The sequence below is a fragment of the Mauremys reevesii genome, linkage group 1 (assembly GCF_016161935.1).
Source record: "Mauremys reevesii isolate NIE-2019 linkage group 1, ASM1616193v1, whole genome shotgun sequence".
Classification (NCBI taxonomy): domain Eukaryota; kingdom Metazoa; phylum Chordata; order Testudines; family Geoemydidae; genus Mauremys; species Mauremys reevesii.
The window spans coordinates 169,207,726-169,230,492 of NC_052623.1; the positions used below are offsets into that span (position 1 = coordinate 169,207,726).

The following is a 22,767-nucleotide window of genomic DNA, read 5'->3' on the forward strand; positions in this document are numbered from 1 at the left end:
AGGAGGGCACTGCTGTTTGAAACCATTCCCACCTGTTATGAAGGCTGAAAAAACTGAAAGACTGTGGCTTATCATGGCTGCCTGCAAGCCGAATTCTGTTGCCCGACCCTGCATGTGTGATCTCTCACACCAAACCGGCAGGCCCTCAATATAAGAGGCAAAATGTGACCTTGTACCGAAAGCACATGTGCTATGTAATGTTAACAGCTTGGTTCACCATGAAAGAGCCTACCCATTGTTCTCTAAAATGTGTCTTTTTAAATACCACTCTCCCTTTTTTAACTCCCACAGCTGCAAATGTTTCAATGCTCCCCCATCATCTCCGTCCCAGAGGCTAGTGCAGATAAGAAGGCGAAAAAATTGCACTCGCGATGAAATGTTCTCTAAGCTCATACAGTCCTCCTGCACTGAAAGAGCTCAGCAGAATGCGTGGATGCAAACAATGTTAGAGTCCAGGAAAGCAGAAAATGAACGCGAGGGCAGGAGGGACAAACGAGATAAGAGGTGGCGGGAGCAAGATGAGAGATGGCGGCAGTGTGATGAGAGGAGGCAGGATGCAATGCTGAGGCTATTGGGGATCAATCTGATATGCTCTGGCATCTGGTGGAGCTGCAGGAAAGGCAGCAGGAGCACAGACCGCCCCTGCTGCCCCTGTGTAACCTCCCACCCTCCCTTTCCCAAGTTCCATAGCCTCCTCACCCAGATGCCCAAGAACGCGAGGGGGCTCCCAGCCACTCCACCCACAGGACTGCCCAAGCAACAGAAGGCTGGCATTCAATAAGTTTTGAAGTGCAGTGTGGCCTTGTCCTCCTCCCTTCCCCTCATCCACCACCCCACCCGGTACTTCCCTTCTCCCCCACACCTCCCAGGCTACATTGGCAGTTATCCCCCTATTTGAGTGATGAATTAATAAAGAATGCATGATTTTGAAACAATAATGACTTTATTGCCTCTGAAAGCGGTGATTGAAGAGGGGAGGGCGGTTGGCTTACAGGGAAGTAGAGTGAACCAAGGGGGCGGGTTTTCATCAAGGAGAAGCAAACTGAACTGTTACACCGTAGCCTGGCCAGTCATGAAACTGGTTTTCAAAGCTTCTCTGATGCACAGCGCACCCTGTTGTGCTCTTCTAATCGCCCTGGTGTCTGGCTGCGCGTAATCAATGGTCAGGCGATTTGCCTCAACTTCCCATCCCGCCATAAATGTCTCCCCCTTGCTCTCACAGATATTGTGGAGCACACAGCAAGCAGCAATAACAATGGGGATATTGGTTTCACTGAGGTCTAACCGAGTCAGTAATGTGTGCCAGCGCGCTTTTAAACATCCAAATGCACATTCTACCACCATTCTGCACTTGCTCAGTCTATAGCTGAACAGCTCCTAACTATTGTCCAGGGTGCCTGTGTATGATTTCATGAGTCGTGGCATTAAGGGGTAGGCTGGGTCCCCAAGGATAACTATAGGCATTTCAACATCTCCAACAGTTATTTTCTGGTCTGGGAAGTAAGTCCCTTCCTGCAGCTGTTCAAACAGACAAGAGTTCCTGAAGATGCAAGTGTCATGTACCTTTCCCGGCCATCCCACATCGATGTCAGTGAAACGTCCCTTGTGATCCACCAGTGTTTGCAGCACCATTGAAAAGTACCCCTTGCAGTTTATGTACTGGTTGCCAAGGTGGTCTGGTCCCAAGATAGGGATATGGGTTCCGTCTGTCACCCCACCACAGTTAGGGAATCCCATTACAGCAAAGCCATCCACTATGAGCTGCACATTTCCCAGAGTCACTACCCTCGATAACAGCAGCTCAGTGATTGCGTTGGCAACTTGGATCACAGCAGCCCCCACAGTAGATTTACCCACTCCAAATTGATGCCCGACTGACCGGTAGCTGTCTGGCGTTGCAAGCTTCCACAGGGCTATCGCCACTCGCTTCTCAACTGTGAGGGCTGCTCTCATCTTGCTATTCTTGCACTTCAGGACAGGGGAAAGCAAATCACAACGTTTCATGAAAGTGCCCTTATGCATGCCAAAGTTTTGCAGTCACTGGGAATCATCCCAGACCGGCAACACTATGTGGTCTCACCAGTCTGTGCTTGTTTCCCGGGCCCAGAATTGGCATTCCACAGCATGAACCTGCCCCATTACCACCATGATGTCCAAATTGCTAGGGCCCGTGCTTTGAGAGAAGTCTGTGTCCATGTCCTCATCACTATCGTGATTGTGCTGTCGTCGCCTCCTCACCTGCTTTTGCAGGTTCTGGTTCTGCACATACTGCAGTATAATGCATGAGGTGTTTACAATGCTCACAACAGCAGCGGTGAGCTGAGCGGGCTCCATGCTTGCTGTGGTATGGCGTCTGAAGGAAAGCAGAGTTGCAGCGGAAGTGGTGGAAGACGACGGATGCCATGAGAATAGATATTTATACCGAACGACGAGAGGACCCGCAAGGCACCAGGACAGCAGAAGAGCAGAGTTGCAGAGGAAGCAGTGGAGGACGACAGTTAGCACCGCGCACATTTCCCAAGGAAGAACACATGTTCCCGGGAGCCCATGACAGACAACATGGAGAAATTCACTATCGATACACGAGCAGGAGAGCAGAGTTGTAGCAGAAGCAGTGGATGATGACGGGATGCCATGAAAATAGATATTTATAAAGAACGATGAGAAGACCTGCCAGGTGGATTCATGGCACCAGGAGAGCAGGAGAGCAGAGTTGCAGCAGAAGTGGTGGTTGCATGATGACGGTTAGCAGTCCTACTGCACCGTCTGCTGAAAGCAGTATGGCGTCTGCACGGAAAAAAGGCACGAAACGATTGTCTGCCTTTGCTTTCACGGAGGGCGGGGCAACTGACGACATGTACCCAAAACCACCTGCGACAATGTTTTTGACTGATCAGGCATTGGGAGCTCAATCCAGAATTCCAATGGGCAGTGGAGGCTGCGGGAACTGTGGGATAGCTACCCACTGTGCAACACTCCGAAAGTTGCCGCTAGCCTCGGTACTATGGACGTACTCCGCCGACTTTATGCGCTTAGTGGGGACACACACAATCGACTGTATAAAATCACTTCCTAAAAAATCGACTTCCATAAATTCAACCTAATTTCATAATGTTGACATACCCTTTGAGTAGATTAGGTGGACATTTTTAGGATTCTTTAGGCAGCTAAATAGTTTATCTTGGCAAGTAAGAAAGAATCTAAAGAACGTTCTGTAGAGGAGTTATCAGATGATCCATATGGGAACTGATCATGATTATAATATTGTCCTTGAAAGTTTAATTATATTTTCTACTACCTTTCTTGCTCTGCTGTTAATCTTATTTATATGAATTATGTCTTATATGAGGCTCAAGCTGTTGGCCTGATTATTTCATTCAAGTACAATGATATAATGAGGACATGTTTTATTTCAGTTTTTTTAGGTGTTGGTTCATGTTGCTGTTCAAGTTAATAGCTCCTTTTAGTCCATATTCATGTTGACTTTGGGTTAGGCTCCTCTACCTGAGCCATTCTTGGCACATCACATAGATTGATAGGCTCTTGGCATCTAAATGTTTTGGAGGAAATTCCAGAATCTGCCTGGTTTCATGTTGGGTGGATCCATTCCAACCTTTCATGCTAATTATTTGTCCTTTTTTCTTTTACAGGAAGGTATAGTTTTTCTAGGCCTTACATGCACAGTGTTATAACTAAAGAAAACTATTTAATTGCTCCCTATAGGCTATCCAATGTTTAACAGCGAAACAATTCAGTTCAAAATGTTCTACAACTTCATGTATACTTTTTGTGTGGGCTTGTAATCTTTCCAATAACTCCCCACAGTTAGGGTGCTGGCAAACATGTGGTTCAGTTGGCAGGAAGTCTGTATACTTAATATTAAAGAGTACATTTTCAAGAATAGGCTCAAAATGTGCTCCTGCAATTTTGCTCATGCAAACCTCCTCAAGCAGAAATTACACAGAAAAACAAAGAGATGCCTAACCAGGTGAACTGCATATGCAGTTGCTGTTCTCACATTCAAATTCAGGTTTTTGAATACACAGAATAGCAGGTGCAAATTATGGGACTGGATTGAGGTATCTTTGGAAATCTGGCCCAAGTGAGTGAGTCCACCCTCTTCTTGACTGAAGCACCAACTTGTAGGAGTTGGTGCCTAGTTATTCTTCTTCCGCCATGTATCACACTGTATTTTGGTTGTCTCACCTATTTCCTCTCTCTCTCTCCACTGTCCATTCCGAGCCTTTTTCTCTCTGTGTTCTTTTCCCCCCTGTATATTTCTAGTAGTTTTGTCTTCTATCCTTCATTTTTGTTTTTGTCCTTTACCTCATTTTTTCATGCTAGCCCTTTCATTCCACTCTGTCCTCCTCTTGTCTCCAAGTTCCCCCACTTCAGTCTGTCATTTTCCCCCTCCCTCTCTGCTGCCACTGCTATATGTTCTCTCTCAGGCCTTATTTCACTGCTAATAAAGGTACACTTTTTACCTCAGGGTAGCTAACTTGCAGGCACTATCCTAAAGTAAAAGCACAGAGACCAGGAACTTTAGCTTTACTGTGAGGTAAACTTGATGAAGTCAATTCTATATCCCTAATTCTATATCCCTCAACTAGTTTACCTCATGGTCTTCACTGTGCATTTACTACAGGTTAGCTCATATCAGCGTTTCTCAAATGAGGGCACTGTAGCTGCAGATTTTTTTGCTGCCACAACAGCCTCCAAAGCCTGGGCGGAGATTGGAGGTTGGGGGAGAGGGGGGGGGCAAAGCAACAGCCTCTCCCTGCAGCACCCTGTTGTTACCAAGGGCAGCGAGATTTGTTGCCTTGGTGTTTGTGCTGGCATCGCCAGCAGGGATTGGTGCTCTGCACCACGCAGCCTCCCTGGGGGCTCCAGGCAGCATGTCTGCACACATGTGGGGCTGGTGTGTGCAGCGCTGGAGGGGCTATGGTGTTTGGTTGCTGGGACACTCCCTTGGCAGCTCACCCACTCCCACCTGGCCAGGGCATTGGGAGCCTGGGATTCCACAGGCAGCCAGTGAGTTCCAGACCCACCTTCCCTGGGGCAGGCTCTTGCTGAAGGGCCAAGGGAGGCAGGGACAGAGAGACAGGTTTATACAAGAATTGGTGGCCACACTCTGAGGCCACCACAAAATTTGTTGTGGGAACCCTTGGATCATATGCATCTGTGACCCTAGATACCCCTTGTTTTCATACCCTCCACACTACTGCAATAATATTTGTGCAAAATATGCCTTGTGAGGTGCAATATGAAAGCTAATAACATGCTGGTTATTAATATAATTTTACAATGCATATGTTAACATTATATGTAAAGTTAAGAATTCTGTCTGCATGATGTTACTAGAACATGTTTAAGACCAGACAGCCTAGCCTAGGTAAAAGATGATAAACTGCTCTGTCCTAGACCAGTGTTTCTCAAACTGGGGTCGCCACTTGTGTAGGGAAAGCCCCTGGTGGGCCGGGCCGGTTTGTTTACCTGCCCCGTCCGCAGGTCCGTCCGATTGTGGCTCCCACTGGCCGCAGTTCACCGCCGCAGGCCAATGAGAGCTGCTGGAAGCGATGGCCAGTAAGTCCCACAAGGCACCCAGGGTTACAAGACAAATGGTGACTAACCCCCTCACTGGCCTGTGTGAACCCCCAAATGTCACAGTGTTAGCTATCCTGAGGTAAAAAACACACCTTTTTAAGGAGTGAAAACAAGTCCTCTCTTTCCCTGAATCACTAGTGCTACAGGGCTCTTTGCAGTATGTCTCTTGTCACAAACACTACGGGGATCACCCTCATCTAGCACCACTCAAGGGAGGGGAAGAATAAGCATAGCTTAAAGGAGGTTTGGAATATGAGAAGTATTCCTAGGGGAGATGGATTAGTGGGCAAAGTGCAGGTGAGTCAGTCAAAGATACATAATAAATGCAATTTATCATATTACCACATCTGTGATGGGTAGGTGTGCGTATAAATAAATATGTTCACTTGTCATTCAAAGGGAACATTTAATAAAGTAAAATACAGTCTAAAATATTTCTGCCTCATCTGACCTGTATAGTACATTATACTTGAAAAATTCATTTCTATGTCCATGTTATTTAATAAGAAAAATAAATCAACTTTCCTTCAGTAATGGAAAGCAAAGAATAACGCCCTCTTCAAATGAGAGACATTAATTCAAGATTGTGCAACCTTATGATATTTCTGGCAACAATGGTTTAAACACAGTAAGTAGACTGTATTCTGCAAACAGGATCTGTTTTCCAGCTAAAGAGCATTACTTCAAAAAGAGGTTTTCTTTGAGGACCCAGTTCAGCAAGGAATTTAAACAAGTGCTTAACTTTAAGCATACGAGTGAATAATCCCATGAACTCAACAGGACCAAAGTGTGTACATAAAACTAAGCACATGTGTAAGAGCTTTCCTGAACAGAGCTGAATTTAAGCATACACTCAGGTTTGAAGGTAAGCACATACTAATTTTTTTTCTGGAATGCCTTAATGCTTAAATTAGATGTGTGCTTGCATAGCTTGCTGAACCGGTACTTAAATGCTTGAAATGAATTGCTTGTGAAAGGTGGCTGATCGATGGAGCTGGAGGCTGAAGTCTTCTATCCACAGAACACAGACAATATAGAAAGTAGCAGTATAATCATCCCCACACTGCCAGTTTACCTCATTCTTCTCTGAAGGGTCCCTCTCAAGAGAGAGAAGACAGTTAATTCTCCAGGCCTCTCTGCTGAGATTGCCAACTAGGTGCCAATAGTGTTGGGTGGTGGGTTTTGTGAAGTGGACACTTAGCTGAGTGGAACTGAGGAATATGGTGCCTCAAAAAGGGAGGAAAATATTAGCTCTGACCTCAGTTATTTAACAAATTAGAAAGACTTGTTTCCGGAGGAAGGGCTCTTTCAGCTCGTAATTAGCTTTAGTCAGAAATGTTTTGGCATGCAAATTACATCTAGCTGCCGTAGCCATAAATTATTCAGGATTTAATTAGTAGCAATTCTTCTTCTGATTTCTTAAAGCTTCTCACATTTCAGCCTGTACTCTCTTTTGCCTTGCACACAAAACCTGCAATTCAATGGAATGGACAGAGCGGGCTGTAGCAGCAATTTTAGCCAAGCCTGTGAAACAATGTTCTGTCACTCCTTACTAATTGCTGTCCAGTACTATCCCACTGCCTTGCACAGAGCTGGCCTAGCAATTATGGGGAGGGTTAATAAGATGGTTTTTTGGGATGCACCTCAAACATAGACCCATTTTACTTAGATTGTAAGCTTTTTGCATTCAGGGACTGTCTTTTTTGGTCTGTGTTTGTACAGCCCCTAGCACAATAGGTTCCTGGTTCATGATTGGGAGTGCTAAGTGCTATGATAATACAAATAATAATTAATATATGTGTGTATGGGAAGAGAAGATCCTTGCCAACTTCCTACTGCAGAAATAGAGCCCAGCTGCTTGCTCCTTTCATCCCTGATCATTGGTTTTCATGACTTTGTTTTCAAGGCTGTCTCCTCAATAAAAAAAGCTAGTCAGGACTTGCATTGTAAATAGTGTGAAATCTCTGCTTTCAGTTTATCAAATCAGGATGGCTCATGATTTGCAAAGACCAAAGGTCACTCTGGGGATAGGAATTGACTGGGGGAAACAATGCAATTCAGGAGCACATTAATGCTGGAAATTTCAAAAAGAAGGACAATAACATGGCCATTTATGCAGAAGCATATTACATGAGGCCCAGCTTGTGCATCAGAAGACTCAGTTAGGTTGCTAACTGTAGCAAATACATGGAATACACTGTATTCATGAAACCAGGGGTGGCTCTAGGCATTTTGCTGCCCCAAGCATGGCAGCTTGCCTGCGGAGGGTCTGCTGCTCCTGTGGCTTTGGTGGACCTCCTGCAGACATGCCTGTGGGAGGTCTGCTGAAGCTGTGGAAACAGCTGACCTTCTGAAGGCAGCCTGCCTGCTGCCCTTGCAGCAACTGGCAGAGTGCCCCCTGTGCCCTTTTTTTTTTTTAATTGGAGATATACCAATCTCCTAGAACTGGAAGGGACCTTGAAAGGTCATTGAGTCCAGCCCCCTGCCCTCACTAGCAGGACCAATTTTTGCCCCAGATCCCTAGGTGGCCCCCTCAAGGATTGAACTCACAACCCTGGGTTTAGCAGGCCAATGCTCAAACCACTGAGCTATCCCTGCCCCCCCCCTTTGGTGTGCTGGGGCCTGGAGCCACCCTTGCATGAAACATTCCTGATACCTTTCAGTTTCAGATCCAAGTATGTGAGTAAACAAAGCACTAAATCAGGTTAAAATACCACTTATGACTCAAACCATTCCTTGGATGTAGGTACAATACTGAAAGACTAATCTCTCTCTTTACAGAGAAACAGTTTATGTGCTTATGCAGACAGCATCAGTCTCCAACATTTTGGTCCTATGTTTAAGTGGACCCGAGTTCAGTATCCAGCCCTTACGGATTTAGCAAAATTTTTATCTATCTGACACACAGAAATTTACCAGCACAAGTGTGCAGGACAGACATGTGGAGTTCCTCATTCTTTGTAGGGTGATAACAGAGTACTGATAAACTAGAATTTGTTTGCTGCAAACTTCTTAAATGCTTATCACTAAAATTTTCAGAATTCAGCTCCATATGTACATAGATTGGTTAAAGGGATTTCTTATTTTATTTTAAACTACAGTACCCAGAATACATTTTCAAGTAGTTCAGAAATCTAAGCTTCCATTAAAAAAAACCTAACCCAACCTACAGTAAGTTGTTAATCTTTATGGTTGCAAGGATATGGACATTACCTGATACATCTATGTCTGCCTGAGTCTGCAGACAACTTGAAACAATCGCTCTGAGGGATGCAATCTGCCCATTCAACTCAACAGAATGTCAACTCTGAAGCCTAATGAGACATTTTAAATATTATAATTGTTAACTGTTTTACTGCTAATTATTTCAGCAGAAACTTCTCCACAGTGGTTGGATGTAGCAGCAGGCATTTGGGCAAGTTGCAGTGGGACAGGCTATGACTGCTGGCGTGGGAAGGGACACAAATTCAATACATTCCCCTTCGCTGCAACTTCCAAAAGTAAAGTCAACTTCCAAAAGAGGAAGGGAAAGAGAAGATGTATCTCCTCCCCATATCAAAAGCCTCTCCTGCCTTTTGGTGGCAAATTCACATCTAACATACATGAGCCACACAAAACAGCATAGGCAATAGGAAGCTGTTTTCATATTTCTGATCTCATACATCTTGGAGAGTGCTGCAATTCAAATACAAAATCCAGCACTCTTGAGATATGGTGCAGATTTGTGCTAGTCCCAAAGCCTAACCTTCATTGGCTGCCTACAGCAGAATCAGCATCAAGATTGATTCCACCTGCTGGAGACAGCAAACAACGGTGCTAATGCAGCAAGCAAGTTCTTTTCTTATCTCTGTCTGCTGCTTCTTGGAGGAGGCATAAACCAAGACACCTAGGCTAGTACAGGAGGCCACTGAAGGAAACCACTCCTTTAAACTTGTAGTCACTGGAGGAAGTAGTTGTAACCCCACAAAATCTCAAGCTGGTCTCCTCCTAGTGAAAGCCTTGATATATTAATGAAACACATTACTGCACAGCTAGCATCCATATACTGTAGTTGAGTTTGTAACCTGGGTTTACAGCAAGAGCAGTTAACCAGGTGCTCTCACCTCAAAAAGTGCAAATCCTGACTTTATAATTAAATTCAGAGGGAAAACAGATCAGAGGAACTGTCTGGAAAATAAACAGGTAAGAGTGTGGATTGGATTTCCTTCTCTCAGTAGTTCTGCTTGGATTGCAATGACTATTTTTTGAAGGGAAACATATTGAAATACATGTATAGCCAACTGAAAACAAGAAACAATATCTCTTTTAGAACTAGGGATGTGCAAACTGATTCACATAAAAGGAAAACTGGCCCCCAATTTTTCCTTATCTCTCAAACTGATTTTGAGGTTCAAAAAGTTTGGTTAATAATTCCTCATCTCTTTCCCTCTCCAACTCCCAGCACTGAGAGGGCGGAAGAGGATTCAAAAACAGCTGCTGCTTTCTTCCTGCCTTTAAATAACACCACTAATCTCCCCCCAGTACTGTGGATCTCTCTCTCCTCACAACTTTCTTAATCTCTTTCCCTTTTTACAGCTTTCTCATGAAACAATCTGATTGTGGGCATGCAGCAGTTCCTGGCAGTCTCTGTACTAAGCCCTGAGCATTAAGTATTTTTCCCAGTTTGTTCATGGTGAGAAGTGTTCCAAGAGTGCTCCATGTCTATGTGTATGCAAATAATTAGTTAATACATAAATTAGTAGTAGATGGCACTCAAAAATAGGTAGCATGGTCCCTGGGTTTTGTAGGAGCAATAATACCTGTGTACTATAAATTGCTTCCCTTTACATAGCTCTGTACATCAGCTCTTGACAAGAAGTGCTTTTGAATTTGCAGCAAAATAGTTGAAGATTTCCTTTAATACATTGAATGATCCCTGAATTGCTGGTATTTAAATGCCTAGCAATTTCCTAGATTCTGGTTGCATTAAACTGTTCATGATTTCTGGAAATTAAAAGTGTATAGTTAATAATGGGTATAATTACAATGATGTATGTGTATTCCTTGAGCTGCCTGCAGTGATTTGTACTTTTACTTCTTTAGGGGTTGTTCTTCTCTCAGTGCACAGAGGGCTACATGTGGAAATCCCTCACACCAAGAGGACAACATACCCCTTACTATGTAAGCCACAAGCTTTTTGACAATTATTAATGAATAAACGATTTAGGGCCAAGTTCTTCCCTTAGCAACATTCACACAACTCCCACTTACCTTAGTGGGAATTGAGCACACATATCCAAGGTCATAATTAGGTTGTTGGTGCTTCAGGAAATGTATGTGTATGATCAATAAGGGAGACTAGATGTAATCTGTGTAAAAGTACATTTTAGTATCTTACCTTCAACATTTCAGCTAGGGGCTATCTATTATGCACCAACCGTTCTTTCAAGTACTTTCATGTGTTAATAAGAGTAATTTATGAATTTAGGAGTGTTTGTTGACCTGAAGCTTCCTTGCACTCTCTATGGTAACCTATGTTTTGGCACAATGCTTTATTTTCCTTTGGCTAATAAATTTTCTCTATTACATCTTGTTCCCATTCACATGTTACTAGGAATTTAAAAAAAAAGAAAAGAACAGAACATGTTAGAAAATACAATGCTGTATACAGAAAAAAACTGCTACAAACGTCTGGATTGGCTGAGCCCAGTTAGAGTATCTTAAAAATATCTGGCACCATGAATTTTTAAGCAAAATTGTGCCTCACTAAATTGAGCTCAACAAGTTCTCATTTCTATTATGATGCTTTTGATAATCTTTGTGCAAAAAGGAAGTGACTTTCAATATATATTTGCCATACAATGTAGGAACATGTTAAAGGTAATTAAAACGCATTTGCACAGACATTTCTTTTCTATCTGGATAATGATGTCACCACAGTATGTTACCTCCTCACATTCACAGATGGATTGTCTTGTCAGAACACCCCTATAATATAGGGATGTATTAGCTTAATTTTACAGGTGGGGAACTGAGGAACAAGTTAGATTAAGTGATTTGCCCAGGTCACACACAATATCTGAGACAGGGACTGAACACACATCTCCCATTTCCCTGTGTCCTACCCCACTAGACCATCCTTCCTCCCCATTGTTATGGGCATCATATATAGCGCCTGCTTCTATGTTCCTTGTACCTAGGGTGACCAGACAGCAAATGTGAAAATTCAGGACAGGGGGTGGGGTGTAATAGGAGCCTATATAAGAAAAAGATCCAAAAATTGGGACTGTCCCCATAAAATCGGGACATATGGTCACCCTACTTATATCCCCAAAGCTCCTGTTGAAATCAATGGAAACGTTGGGGTTGCAAGGAATGCAGGATTGGGCCCACAAGTTCTAAGTATTTGTCGTCTTATATATCTTTTGACTTGTCATTTTTTCTAAAAAGAAAATAAAGAAATAAAAATAAAGGCCTGATATTGCTCCACCCACAATCCAGGGCAGGACTCTTATTTCAATGGGAGCAGGTCATTCATGCACTCTTACTCCCCACTCCTTCACAAAATAGGATTTAACTTTCTTCCGTCAATTCAGATGCTTTGATATGTATGCAGACACAAGAGAGAGAATCATGTCTTCATCTGAAGATATAGGCATTCACACACACTTCTAAATCAAAATATCTGTCTAGGTTTTATACCATGCATCTCGCCATGGTCCCTGGGTATCTAAGTTAAATACTGCCGTCAATATGGAGTTTGAATAGTCCTGCTTGAAATGAAAATCTTTGTTTTTTTTCTGAATACAACGTTCAAATATTTCTGGAGTTTGTGCCCTTTCCTCCAGTGACTAATATGTGCGGCACCTCGAGGCTTGGCAGTTCGTAGCCCCGGCACTTCTGGGCTTGCTGCATCAGTTATGAATATAAAAAAATTGCTTGAGCCCAGGCACCTCTTTCATTACAAATTAAGCACTGCTTTCCTCCCTCATATCTGAACCGACTCTACTCTTGGAACACATGAAGGGTAGGATTTTCAAAAGCACTCAGTGCTAGCTTAACTCTGCTCTGAAGTCAGTGGGACCATGACCTTCAAGAGGTAGAGTTAGGTCAATGCTTCTGGTGTCCCACTGAAGATGTATGGGGTATAAACACTCAGGCTTCAAGGTATAAGCCAACATCTGGTTAATGGAAGCTAGGAAGAAACTTTTCCTGTGGGCAGGTTATTCCATAATGGCCTTCTGCAGGGTTTCTTGCACCTTCCTGGTGCTGGCCAATGTTGGAGACAGAATACTGGACTAGCAGGACCACGGGTCTGACCTATGGCAATTCCTACGTTCCCTTGTTAAAGGCACAGGAAGCTAAACTGGACTGGTAAGCATGACTTGGAGCATTCCCATCAACTCAGCTGGGGCCAAATTCTCAGAGGTCCTGACCACCTGCCACTCCTGCTCAAGTAGTGCCTTTGGAGCTGGCTCTCAGGGGGGCTCATTCCCAGAAGCAGAAGTGGCAGTGCAGGATCAGTAAAGGGGCTCAGCAACTCAAAGAATCAGGGCAATAACATCTCAAACTTTGGAACAAGAACAGCTTTAGATCTCATGTTCATCCTTCAAGGCCGGGGAAACTAAACAATAACAGAACATTCAGCATGGCCTAGAGGATTCTTAGCTTGTATTTATGTATGAGAGAATACATTTTTTTGCATCTGTTTTTAATTCTTAAAGTGTTATGTACTTTATCTAGGCCCCATTTGAATCAAGCCTCTGAAAATCAGTCAATCGGCTTTACAACTTTAGGGAGAATTTAGAATAGTTCTATAATAGTGTCAGTTCTAAGCTGCTTCTTGTAATGAGTTACTTATCAACTCTATTCAATGGGATACAAGGTCACCAAAACCTAGAAAAGATTCTAATTAATTCAGTACCCAACACCACTGGCAATTTGACCCAGTACTGAACGACTGAACGGTGGTGAAATCCTGGCTCCGTTGGAATCAACTGGAGTTTTGCCATTGACTTCGGTGGGGGCAGCATTTCACCTCAGGTAATTTCTTCCCTGATGTAAACTAAAACATTCTCATGTCTGCACTGTGAGGCAAAGAAAGTAATTGTAGGATTCAAAGGTCTTAGGGCTGATCTGCACACAAAGTCGCACAGAGATAACAGGTGTGAATTAAAACTAATTTAATTATTGTGATGCAAGTCAGTCTGCAGGCACTCTTATTTTCTAATAAAAACAGCAAAAAGAAATTGAGCCAAAATCATTTTGTTATTGACTTTAGCTAAATTGACTGTAGCCTTTTTTGTTCTGCCATTAGTGTAGTTACACATAGCTGTGCACTGATAGAACAAAATCAGTTTTAGGAAATCAATTTCACTACATTGGTGCAAGTTTGCATGTAGACCAGGGGTTCCCAGACTTTTTGCTGGCATGACACTATTTTATTTCCTCCCAGAATCCCAGACAGCATGGATGATGCCATTTTGAAGAGCAAAATGGCATCCTCCACACAACATGACCTTGCATGCACTGCCGATTTGTAGTACCACCAGAGGATCTGAACTATTTGCATAAAAATAATCATAAGCTTTTATCTGCTTTTTTGGTACTGATCTTTTTACTGAGTTTTTGTATATAATTTTCAGCTAATACACTTTTTAATAGTACATATAAAGCTAAATAGAAATATTGGCTTGCAGACAAATGGTTTTGTAGAATAATTATTGATCCCCTCTTAATGTTGTAAGTATTTCTCACTACTGGATGAAATACACCTCTGTGCAGAGGGCCAGCACAAATTCTATGCATCAGTTAAATCCCACTGAACCCCTCAATACAGGGCTTCAGTGGGACTCGACTGGTGCACAGATCTTGTGCTAGTCCTCAGAGTGAAATTCTCTCCAAACATCTTGAATGTCACCCACTGAATATCTTTCATTTATTCAGTGGTTTGTACTAGGCTTAAGCACTCACATAGCTACAGTTTAAGGTTACCTAACTTAGAGGCAGCTGCAGTAATATACTTTAAATGGTCTATTTCCTGCCATGCATCAGCTGAGTTTATGAGTTTGTTATTGACCGGTTATTATTTATTAATTATAGTAGCACCCATAGGTTGCTTTCTTTCTATACATTTGAAAAGGGTATAGTCCCTGCCTGAAAGAATTTCACAGTCTAAGGACAAATACGATTATTTATTTGTATGACAGTAGCATCTATAGGCCCCTACTACGGACCTGGACTCAGTTTTGCTAGGCGCTATACAAACACTGAACAGTGAGACAGCCCATGCCCAAAAGACATTACAAGCCAAGTATAAGACAAGAGCCAGCAGTGAGTACAGACAGACAGGGAGCACGGGGCAAGGATAAGGCAAGCATTATAAGCAGCTGTCACAGCACATTGGCTGCCTAACCATTGTCAGAAGCAGTCAGAGGTTAGGGGGGAAGGGAAAGCAAACAGGGATATTTACTACAAGTTAATTAGATTCACAACAGACATCAGGAGTAGAACTTTTAAAACTATTGCTGGACCACTTTCTAGACTGCAAGAAAGTATATCTCAGCTACACTTCTGATCTCATTTTTGTTCTTCAGCCTGGACACTTTGTGTTTTAAAAACACTAGTTCTCATTAACAGCTGATCAGATGCTATTCCAACGAACCGTGGATCTTGCATATCAACTTTTCTATCTGTTTTCTAAATTTCCACATTTCTTTTAAGAAGGCTGTATAAACACACTAAAACTTACCAAACTGAGGGGCATGGCCCACTTCTGTAGAGCAGATGTCCTTCTCATGTGCTGATCTGCCATATGTGGCAGAATAGATGTTAAGAAACTTTGACTCTTTACAGTGGAGTTTCAGTTCTTCGTTTTCACACGCTGATTTGGTTTTATGTTCGGCTAAAATAGAAACCAATAACAATGCTATATTACGAGGTGGACTGTTAATGGTTAATTAATGAAATGTGGCATACCTACAAGGAGGAACTCAACCAAATAGCAGAAGGGAAAGTTAACTCCTCCAAGATTGTTCCCTCATTTTAAATTAATTAAAAAATAATTTTCCAAGTCTTCTCTCCCACTGGCTCATCCTCTATGGCTGGCTATAAAAATACTCATAATAAATCTAATCTCTCTTTGCTTCTCCAAAGGACATGGCCACATTCTCCACTGCTTCGTTGCTGAGTGGCTCAGCCCATGCATTAGTAATACAAATGGTCTGCATCACTTGGTGCCACCACATGCAGCTGAAGTGAGCACCAAAGAATTCTAGGCACTGCGGTATAAATGGCCACAGCCATTAACTCCAGTGACGGCAACGGGTTTGCACAGGTCTGACTGAGAGCAGAGGTTAGCTCATTCTGTTGAACATCTTTCAAAATGGGTCATGAAAACGGGAAAAGAGGGTTACACAGCTGAAAAGGGGTGAAGGAAAACCCTATTGTTATTGGGGATGTTGATGAGAAGTACTAAGATCAGACTGGAGAGAGGAAAACTTCATATCTATTCATAAAACAAACTTAATCATTTCATCTGAAAGACAAGAGACATAGCTTTGATTTCCTTGGGAATAATCCAATTCCCCACATAAGAGCAGACAGAAAGTAGTCACTCTTACAACATTCTTTGTATTGACTTGCTGATTATTAGTTGTGTAGAAGTGCAAATGTTGCTGCACAACAGGAAAGTTGTGTGAAGCAAACAAAAAATGTTCTGACCTGGGAGGCTACCAGCCTAAAACTATGTGCTGGATTTGTACAGCACCTAGCACAATGGGATTCTGGTCCATAAATGAGGTTCCTAGAGGCTACCACAATACAAATAATAAAGAAACCAGAAGCTGTTATACTACAGGACAAGCCAAGCCAGTCGCCTAGGATAAGAATATAATGAAGACTTTTGTAGCTATACCATACTAATAAAGAAAAAATAGCGTTCCTAATGAGCCTAAAAACTACATGAAGCTGAAATCTAAGAATTTGGAAAAGTACTTAAGCACATGCTTTAAGACAATGGGTACATCTACACAGGGATAAAAGACTCCTGGCACGGCTGCAGTTGGCCCAGGTCAGCTGACTTGGGCTGCGAGGCTAAAGAGTGCTGTGTAGACCTTCGGATTCAGGCTCGAGCTGGAGTCCGAAGTCCAGGACCTTCCACCCTTGCAGTGTCCCAGAGCTTGGGTTCCAATCTGAGCCCAAACAGCTTCACAGCAATTTTTCAGCCCCGGTGCCTGAGTCAGTTGACCTGGGCTAGATGGAGGTTATTTATCCCTGTCTAGAGCAAGGGGCTTGATGTTATGCATATGCACAAGAGCTTTCCTGAATATAGGGATGTTTTCCAAAATCAGGCCTAACTAAGAATGTTAATATCATACTGAGAAATATAAATCTTATGTTGAGATAGATTGTTCCCACTAACCTTGAAACCTATTACTTAAAGTAATTCTGCAGACAGGAAACTCCATTAAATATACTTTGGGTAGCTTTTGTAAAAGTGAAATCACAAAGTCAATCATACATATGAAATATCTGCGCTACAGTAGATGAAAAGTATCAAGTGACTTTAAAAAAACAAAGAAAATCCCAATCCACTGAGATCCATAAAATGAAAAAGCTTTTTAATGACATAGACCTAAATATAATATCCAGAATATATACAAATATAACGGCTAGAAATCCTAGAAAGTAAGTATGCAGGCACATATTTATTTTTCTGAAGACAGGTTCACCTATTAATATCAGTGATGGGAGTCAGTGTGTTGGTGCTATTTCAAAGTTAGTGATTCCTTATCTGAGCTTCCTGTCCTTGACTTTGAGGTCCTACACAATTCAGTCTCTCTTCACCTATTTGTATCTTGTATCACCCCTCCCTCCTCTCTCCTGTTCCTTATTGCCAGTCTTGATGCTCTGTTTCCTTGCTCCTTCCACAATCCCCCTTGTGCTTTGATGATGCTCCCCCTATACATGGAATATCTTCTCTGTGTGGCAAAGTCACTACTCTCTGAAAATGCAAATACCTTCTTGAAGACCCATTTCCACTATACAAAAAATTTGCCAGCAAATAATGGCTAGGTGCTGGGAATTCACTCTTATATTTAATAAGATAAAACTTTAAAAAAAAAATCCAAACTCTTGATTGTTGTTTCCCTGTTCTCCACCCTTCCTATTTTTCTCTTGTGTTTGTACAATGAGTGCCCATTGAGGCAATGACTGTCCCTTTACATTTGTTGTAAGAACCTACTGAGGTTCTACTGAAATATAAATTGTTTATCATGTATATTTATTCTTACATGTCCACTGAAAACAAATCTCTGTTATGCACAAAAACTGGTTATGGCTGAACTTCAAAAGATTCTGAGGTTTTGTTCCAGCTATCTAGGCATTTTTTCCCACACTCATCACCATGGTATCTAGCCTTTTGACATTTGTATGCTTTTAATCAAACCACTTTTTGTGAAAAATGTCATAATATTCCTCTCTAAAGTATGAGCTTTTCCAGCTTTTTTTTTTAACTTTATGTCTTAAATTCTGACAAACTGTACTAGCAGTAACATTGGTAGCAAGCATGTGAATATTGCAGACAAGATGGAAAGCTAAGATAAAATAGAAATACAATTTGCTATTAATCTTAAAATCTGAAAACTTCATGTAGATTTATGCAAAGCTTTCTGCACTGGCATTATAACCAAAACAAATGAAACACAAAAATGAACTCGCCTGTTGTAGAAATTACTTACTAGGTTTGCATTTAAAGGAGACAAGGAGGTATTTAGTGGTTCCTGGACATAGATCAGGTCCAAAAACCCGACTATTGACAAGGAGTTGGCAGGCTCTCTGGTTCTGGCATTCATCCAGTACTTTCTAGAACAACGGGCAAAAAGGATAGTCTTGAAAACAAGATATAAAGCTATACAGCAACCAAAACTCTTAGCTGTATTTTTCTCTATACATGAAAGAAATTATTCAGTGGTACTGGGTTTTTGTCATAGATGCATTTAAAAAAAAAAGATATATTACAGGAATAAGACCATGTCCACGCTGGGCTTTGATTGGTGGCTGAAAATCCTGGGTGAGTTCATTTGAAACACAGTTCAAACTAAGGACTTGATGCAGCAAAGTACTTAAGCACATGATGAACTTTAAGCACATGAGTAGACTCAATAGGGACTTTTTGTGTCCTTAGAGTTAGGCACATGTTGAAATATCTTCCTCAATCAGGGCCTAAATCCATTTCAGACATGATTTGGTTAGCCAGTATAGATGTGACCAAGCTACTTTAAAACTATTTTTAAAAAACGCAGACTTTTATCTACATCGATTTGTTTTTCTAATAATATCTTGCTATTCCTTTTGTGCTGCTCCATCAAGTAATCAGTAATTGTGAGGGTGAGAGGAGTAGAGTAGAAAGGCTTACAATGTTATAACCGTGTTGCCAACTAGACCTGCTCTGAGCAGGGTGAAAGAACATGGTGGTCGGCAGGCCAGAAGCTGTTTACACTAGCACTTACACTTGGCTACTGCTGCTGGAGCGGGAGCTGTATCAGTGGAGGCGATGGTGGGAAATCTTAAGGAAAAAAAGATAGTGTAAACACCGCCAAAGATGGTTTTGAATCCAGTTTTAATAATACAATTCTGCCACACCAAATCATGTCTGAAAACAGTTTGGGTGTAACTGTGTTTAAACCAAGTTTAATAGGCAGTTTGTTTAAAACAAACAAAAGGAAGTATTTCTTCACACAACGCACAGTCAACCTGTGGAACTCTTTGCCAGAGGATGTTGTGAAGGCCAAGACTATAACAGGGTTCAAAAAAGAACTAGATAAATTCATGGAGGATAGGTCCAACAATGGCTGTTAGCCAGAATGGGCAGGGATGGTGTCTCTACCCTCAGTTTGCCAGAAGTTGGGAGTGTGCAACAGGGGATGAATCACTTGATTATTACCTGTTCTGTTCATTCCCTCTGTGGCACCTGGCACTGGCCACTGTCAGAAGACAGGATACTGGGCTAGATGGACCTTTGGTCTGACCCAGTATGACCGTTTTTATATTCTTAAAACTCAGTTTTCAAAACATGGTAAAAAAGCCAATGTAGACAGGGATTTTTAAACATTATTTCTGAGTCATCTGTATTATCTCCATGCTTTCTTATGCTTAATAACACAGCAAATTGTGATATTTGGTATATTCTCCTTATGTCATCAATCTTAATCCAGACAGTAGTGACTGAAAAGCATTATTCTCTGATAGCTGTAGGTGCCACCGTAAAATGTGTTGGCCATTACTGTCTAGTTTCTAGTTAGAAGGCGCTAAATTCATCCCTGGCATAGCTCTACCAACTTCAGTGTATTTATCCCAGGGATGAATTTAAACCAGGTGTTCAAATCACAATTGCACTAATTGACACTCTTGTTTCCACTTTCAGAAAAGATGCCAATAGCTGAACTATCATCATCCTTGGACACAGTCCCTCCAGAACAGAAATGATGCACATTGGCAGCACATCACAATGAGCCTATAAAGTTCTGGCCCCTTTTGTTCCTTTTGTGGCGAAAAAGGACTTAAATCCAACACTTTTCATGAGCATTACATTCCTATTAAATTGTTTAAAAGGGGAGCAAAAGGACTGAGAACTTAGTTTGATCACTCAATTCTTCTTTTAAAATGTTTCAAGTCAAATCAATAATCACTACCAACCTGGCAAACCTTCATTGGACTTGTTCAGGAAAGAGTCAGTTAAAATCAGGAGAAATTTAGCTCTTGAACAAGTAGGCATAAGTGACTCCCATTGAGTTCAATGAACATTGCATCCGTTTACACCTGAGCTGAATCATCAGCTGTAAATCTCTTTATAGTGGTATCTCTTTATACAAAGAGTCCTCACATTTTGCACTGACTCAGCTGTGCAAAAACATCCAGCTCCTTATAGTATCATAATTCGATAGCATTATTAGTAAGGTTATTAACCTACTGGGACAGATCTAACTTTGCCTTTATCCTTTCACTAGGAGGCTACTGTATAAAATGCCAGCTATTCTTTCTCCTTTCTGTAAAATAATACTATGCTTGATTATGCAAATCTCAGACTCTGTTCCACAGAGAGGGATAGAATGAGATCATCAGCGTTCTTTTCCAAGAATTCCATTTACAGTATGTGTCTTTTCTATTTGACAGAGTCAGAGCTTTCTGGGATGCAAAGCCAGACACTTAACTTTCATATCTGTAGTTCTGAACAGTGAAAAAGGAAAATATCTGTAAAAGTTTATATTATTTTACAAAGCAGTTGTCAGCTGAGATTTGTTGTGTACTCAAGAAAAATTGTTCATGGAAACCTCACAGAGACCCTCAGGACTCAAGAACTCAAATTAATCATGGGTGTCACTCCACTGAAGTCAATGAAATGACACCAAGGATGCATTTGGCCCCACTTTTTTTTAGTGGACAGCTGTACTTTCACATGGCCCCAAGGTCATTCATGGAATATCTTTAGATGTCAGTTGCAGTACGGCATGGACAAGTCATGTTTTTAAAACTCTGTGTCACAACACGTTTTATAAAAGGATGTTGTACAAAATCACTTATTAATATGGTTATTAATGGATAGAATGGAGATTCCCTGCTGACATGAAGCAATGGAACAGCTGTAAGCACTAAGGCCTTGATTCTGCAAAGCACCCCTGTTCGGTAGAGCTCTTTAACACATCTTTACTTTAAGCATATATTTAAATCCCATTGAGTTCCCATTGACAATGCTTTGCTGAAGCATAACCTAACAGAGGAACTCTAGATCTTCTTTACTGTGATGAAACAAGCTCTTGACTATACTCGAAGGGTGGGCTTCCTCAACTTATGTAAAGAAATTCCCATGACAGCAAGTAATGAACTGCAGTGTAAGCCATACTCTACTCTGTATGTGAAGCAATTCTTAGGATATTACTGGTAAACCTCAGTATTCCTGTCAAATTTATGATAAAGTAGGTTGCTATGGCCAGAGAGTTTTCTCAGCCTTGCCATGCTGGTGATCCAGGTTCAAGTCCTGTTATCTGACATTCTGGGTGATTAATTTGGCTCAGTACGTTCAGCTGCTGGGGTAAGGAGTGCCTCATGTCAGGGGTCCTTAAGACCATTCTGACTAGATCGGCTTGGCTAAAAGGATGGGTGCTGTAGGGCCTTGAAAATGGGGGGTTACGTGTGGAAAAATGGGGAGGTTAGTGTAGAAGGAACCCTGAAAATCTTTTACAAGCCTACAGGAATAATACAACCTATTCGCCTGAGATCTCTGCTGGTCTAATGAGCGCTTCCAAGTTTGCCATTTTATGTTATATACAGTTGAAACATTGTGGAATTCACTCAACATTGCGAATACTTGGCATTTTCATAGAATATGGGTCACAAAACTGAAATCTGATCTAAAAACATTCTGCTTTTAAAAAACCATCTACAATATGTGATACCTGCAAAGTGGTAGACGCCACACAGTTTAAGGGGTCTTTCATCACGGTTTCAGGCTGCTGTGTACTACACATTTGGTAATCTTGCCCGTAAAATGCTGATTGGACACTTATTGTTGAATGTCGAGGACACTGCAGGCTCAAACGATCGCCATCACAGGCATACACAGAGTGATTTTGCAGAAGTTTGGTTAGGTAACCTAGAAAATATTTAGCTATGTTACAATTAGTACAGGCAATGATAAACTCTTTAGGTAATATGAAAACTGTGTTCATCTTCTGGAAAGGGCATAAAATCAGGATTGTAAGCATGGCCATACTACACGACATCAGCCTTTACAGCCTAGTCAAGATCAGGTCTCAAAAATATCCAGATGCTACAGGCAATCTTGTTGGTGATCCAGTAAGTGGCACCCTTCCCACTGAGTCAGTACTAAACCAATGCTCCAGTAGGGGGCACTGTGCTGCTGGGGATACCATTTTTCAGATGAGGCCTCATACTAGGTTATGGCAACCTGTGGTCATTAAAGATCCCAAGGCACTTTCTCAAAAGTCCAAGGTGTTATTCCTTAGTTTTCCAGTCTATCTCCCCCTGCAGTCTCAATTGGATAAGGTATTCTTTATTTCCCGTCCTAAACTGAGGTGTATCTTACTGTACTGTTAAACGGTTGCTGTGTTTCATCCAAGTGATGTATAAAGTGATTCTCTCTCTGTATAATTTGCATATCAGAGT

At 41.7% G+C, this 22,767-nt stretch overlaps 1 protein-coding gene and 1 long non-coding RNA gene across 2 annotated transcripts in view; one reads left to right on the forward strand and one right to left on the reverse strand.

Moving 5' to 3' along the window:
• Positions 1 to 22,767, reverse strand: part of EVA1C (eva-1 homolog C) — a 69,218-nt gene that overhangs the window by 17,232 nt on the left and 29,219 nt on the right. The window contains exons 2-4 of the mRNA XM_039538976.1: positions 22,038 to 22,234; positions 18,324 to 18,447; positions 15,335 to 15,487 (exon numbers count right to left, since the gene is read on the reverse strand). Coding sequence (XP_039394910.1) covers positions 15,335 to 15,487; positions 18,324 to 18,447; positions 22,038 to 22,234 — 474 coding nt within the window. The remainder of the gene's footprint in view (positions 1 to 15,334; positions 15,488 to 18,323; positions 18,448 to 22,037; positions 22,235 to 22,767) is intronic.
• LOC120405390 lies at positions 9,390 to 22,044 on the forward strand. Its single transcript, XR_005598538.1, has 3 exons — positions 9,390 to 9,786; positions 10,687 to 10,764; positions 20,009 to 22,044. It is a non-coding gene; the product is annotated as an uncharacterized LOC120405390 (long non-coding RNA).